Source organism: Poecilia latipinna, unplaced genomic scaffold (assembly GCF_001443285.1).
Source record: "Poecilia latipinna isolate Pla-1442-1.1 unplaced genomic scaffold, P_latipinna-1.0 Scaffold437, whole genome shotgun sequence".
NCBI classification, from domain to species: domain Eukaryota; kingdom Metazoa; phylum Chordata; class Actinopteri; order Cyprinodontiformes; family Poeciliidae; genus Poecilia; species Poecilia latipinna.
The window spans coordinates 119431-123518 of NW_015113053.1; the positions used below are offsets into that span (position 1 = coordinate 119431).

The 4088-nt window shown below is 39.0% G+C and overlaps 1 protein-coding gene across 1 annotated transcript; it reads right to left on the reverse strand.

The window, feature by feature from the left end:
• Positions 1-303: 303 nt before the first annotated feature.
• has1 (hyaluronan synthase 1) lies at positions 304-3835 on the reverse strand. The gene is made up of 5 exons (XM_015038296.1): positions 3746-3835; positions 2430-3119; positions 2070-2295; positions 1845-1977; positions 304-1712 (listed from the first exon to the last, which is right to left on the reverse strand). The coding sequence occupies exons 2-5, from the start codon at positions 3111-3113 to the stop codon at positions 1037-1039; spliced, it is 1719 nt and encodes a 572-aa protein (XP_014893782.1). The 5' UTR covers positions 3114-3119; positions 3746-3835; the 3' UTR covers positions 304-1036.
• Positions 3836-4088: the final 253 nt, after the last annotated feature.

Here is a 4088-nt window from a genome sequence, read left to right on the forward strand (position 1 = left end):
ATAGCTTATATCATTAAGCTATATTGCTTTTGGTCAGATACATAAAAATAAAAGTTTTTTTATTATTATTTTTCTTGTCAGCACATTCACTTGCTCATTTCAGGGCAGGTGAGGGTGTGAGTTTCAACTGAATACTTGGGAAGCTAATCTTAGCATGAGACATGAGTGAGCTAATTTAAAATATATATATTTCTTTGTTTCCAGCTTTTTAGGATAAATATAGCAAATAATGTACATTTTCTCCAAAGATTTTATTATAAATATTTTTATTTGGCAGAAATAGAATAACATTTTCACATTTCAAAATATTTACAGCCAAACATAAAACATAGAGAACAAACATATAGACGTATCAAATGTATCAAATTCCATAAAAGTGCATTTGTACTGTACTTCACACAAGATGAATATACCAACTGTAACAATAAATCAATCAGCTTTGTTTATACTGTTAGATAGATTTGATTACAGTGAGGTGTGTAAGCTTTGTTGCCAAAAAAAGAAAAACATAATGTATGATGTATGCATGATAAAGTGTTGCGATAACTTCGGGCATTGGTCGGAGATGGCTTTTCTTCTTATTGATGTTTCACAGTGTGGCGTTCTCTACATACAGTGTGCAAGTTTCAAGTAAATATGCAGAACAGCATGAGATGCAGTGCAGCATTCAGTGCAGAGACAACTTCATTCTCATAAGTGTACACAACTATATACATGGACAGTAGAGGTATCAGTAGAGTTAGTCTTCCTAGAAATAACCAATCACTTTTTCCCAGATTTAAATATCAAAAATAAATATCTTATAACAGACAATCTGCTTTCTCATCACCTAATCAAGAAAAGTTTGAGTATTGCAGTAACCCCCAAAGGTTCAGCTCATATACTTTTAAATATGTAAAAACATCTCCATATGAGTGAAAAAGTCGATGTTACCCTTCTAATTGATAGAAACAATACTTAATCCCTTAGTTTGTACTGACAAAATAAATACAATAAATAAAGCGATAGTCATTAAAATTGTATTCAGTCTTTAAAGCTACACGCTAATGTTGTAGCTTTGGGAGCGCCTTCTGCATAACCTTCGGAACCACGCCCAGTAGAGGACCATCATGACCAGCCAGTAACATAAGTACGCCACACAACCAAAAACAAGAAACCGAGTTTCCATAATCTTGGCTGGACTTGACCAATCTTCTCCAGTCTCCCTGTAGATTGTGTATCCAAACCCACCTAAGAGAATAGCAGCCCACACTGACAACGGAAGTAGGGGCATGTAGTTACCAACAATCTTACGCCTGCCAGACGTCCCCCAGCTGCTTTTGTTCATTGTGAGAATGGCAAAATACTTTGCAGGCAGCAAACTGGTCATGTACAACGAGGAGTAGAGCGACATGAAGACCATCACTATGTTTTGGCGAAGGAGGCAGGCGTAGGCTGCTTTCACCAGCCCGATGAGCTGGATGCAGCAGAGAACCCAGAGGATGTCCCACAGCGAGCCCATCCAGAACAGCTGGATGATGGTGGCTGTGACAAAGAAAGGAAAAACGCCGGAGACGATGGACTCGTAGGTCATCCAGAGGTGATGCTTGTGCCACCACATCGCGTTGTAGAGCCACTCGCGAAAGTAGGATTTGGTCCAGCGAGTTTGCTGGTTGAGCCAGCGAAGAAACTGGGCAGGTGTTTCTGTGTAGCACTTTGAACGAGCTGTGTATCTAAAAAGAATACAACAGACAAAAAACATTATAGAAAGCTTTACATCTAGCATCTCAAAAACATGACGAATAATGAATAATTTATTTTGTTTGGGGGTTTTTTTGTAGTAGATATAACAAAATAGTAAGTACTTTGTGGCGTAGCCCATGCTCAGCATTCGGTTGGTGAGATGCCTGTCATCGCCAAATGTGCAATGACTTCCCAGAAACTTCTGGTTGTACCAGGACTCCAGAAACTGCTGGAGGATGTCGTTCCTGTACAAACCTGCAGGAAAACATATGTATCTAGTGAGATCTTTCAACAATACTATGTAAAAATGATCCTCCTTTGACATCAGTGACAATTATCTCCCTTACCCAGAGGACCGCTGATGCAGGACACACAGTTGAAGAAGGACTGGCAGGACCGCTCGATGTTGAAAGCCATCCAGTACCGGAGGCTGCTCATGAAGCTGATGTATGAATCTTTCAGGTTGAGAATCATCACGTCTCCTCCCACAGCACCGTACCTGGGGTTGCTCTCTAATACCTTGCACAGTTCCACAGTAGCTAAAGGGTCCAGCTTCGTGTCAGAATCACACACCTGAGGAGTCAGAATATTAAACATCACTGAAAACTTGTAACGCCATAATTTTTTTATTTATTTATTTATTTATTTTTTACAAGATATTGAATAAAACTTTTTGAGATTTTTAACAAGTGAAGAAAAGTAAATACCTGAATATAGTCAACTGCTGATCCCAAAGCCTTAAACGCAGTGTACATCACCTCCCGCTTGCCTCCCCACTTCTGCATGACGCACACACACCTTTTGGTCTGGATCAGATGCTCCAAGTCTTTTTTCTGAGGATCCTCTCCAATGACATAATCAGCGCTGCTTTCTGTTCCCGTCTCTTCATCTTGCTGAGGCTTTGTGGGATCCCATGAGTGGTAGTTGTTCTTCCACACAAAGAAACCCGGATCCTGGTCTGCAAACACTTCCCTAAACATGTCCATCATGTACCTGTCATCATCTGAGTTCCCGTCAATCACCATGATGATGCGCAACAGCTCCGAGGGATACTGCAAGCTCTTGACAGAGTTGAGGCACTCTCTAAGATAGATGGGATCCTCCTGGTAAGCAGAAATTGTGAATCCAATTGTTTTAGTGTAGCTGCACGGCTTCGTGCGGGTTTTCATTCGCCGGTGCTCGATAAAGGCGAACAGGCTTTGAACCAGAACATGGAGCGAGAGCAGGAGTCCGTAAAAGCCGAAGGAAATGATCCCGTACATGGATGTGGCCAGCTGGAAGCCTTCCACATAGGCCCAAACCATGACTCCCAGAACCAGCAGAGCAAAGAGGAACGTGAAAATGGCTCGAAGGATTGTCCAAAGCTTCTTTAATGAATGTTTCAGCTTCATTTTGCTCTGCAGACCAAAATACACGACAGGTTGGTTAATTCATTCAAAAGAGACTTAAAAACCTTTTCAAATTATTCCAGATGAGAAACCTGGCAAAGGTCTTTGATAACATTTGACAAGCTTACAGCCTTAAGGCAGAATGGATGACAAAGACTATTAATACAAGAGTTTTCTGATTTTCTGAAAGACAGCACAATATTGTAACACAGAAACAATATTTTCATATTTTTTTACCTGTGTGCCCATGATATCTTTCTTTACATTTTATAATATTAATAAAGTCAAAGAGCTTTGCAGAACTGATAAAATAAAATCATTATAATAACGAAAAATCCAGAATCTGTTTAAATCATTAGTTACAGAAATTGTGAGATCTAATATTTCACAATATTTAAGATTTTATCATAATAAATATTTTTACTGCTGTATTACAACAAAATTTTATTTTATTGGAATATTTATTTTTTTCATTTTTCTTGGATTAAACTTAGAATATTGAATAAAATCTTAATAAATTAATAGAAACTCCAGTTTCACGATTTTCCCCTTCTTATATCAGGTAAGTAACTAAAATATAAAACTAAAACATTACTTCTTTTTTTTTCTTTTTTTTTCGCCCTTTTGAACCTTACCTGATGATGTGCGGCTCCTTTGGCTTCAGAATTTCAGTTCGCACACCCCTTGTTGTTCTCAGTCTGAATGCTTTTGGTCTGGAGTTTGCTGCCTTTATAAGTTTTTAGGTTTGGGATGGGGCTACGTGCTGGTTTTTATGCCTTGTGAATGGTTAATTAAGCGCACAGCGGCTGACTCAGTCCTGCGTCAAGAAGGAAGGGGCGCGCGGGGCAAACATTTCTTTGTTTTTGTCCTAACCATGGAGATCTCTTATACACTGAAAAAATGATGGATTACGCCTCAAACAGCTGCAAACAGCTCACTTCTTGCGAAGTTTCTATCTATCTATCTATCTATCTATCT

Bases quoted from the DNA above. Each gene is read 5' to 3' on its own strand.
- has1 (XM_015038296.1), bottom strand. From the start codon at position 3,113: ATGAAGCTGAAACATTCATTAAAGAAGCTTTGGACAATCCTTCGAGCC. The intron at 2,296-2,429 runs GTATTTACTTTT...CTGACTCCTCAG, and splicing joins CAGCAGTTGACTATATTCAG to GTGTGTGATTCTGACACGAA. The intron at 1,978-2,069 runs GTAAGGGAGATA...GTTTTCCTGCAG, and splicing joins CTGCATCAGCGGTCCTCTGG to GTTTGTACAGGAACGACATC.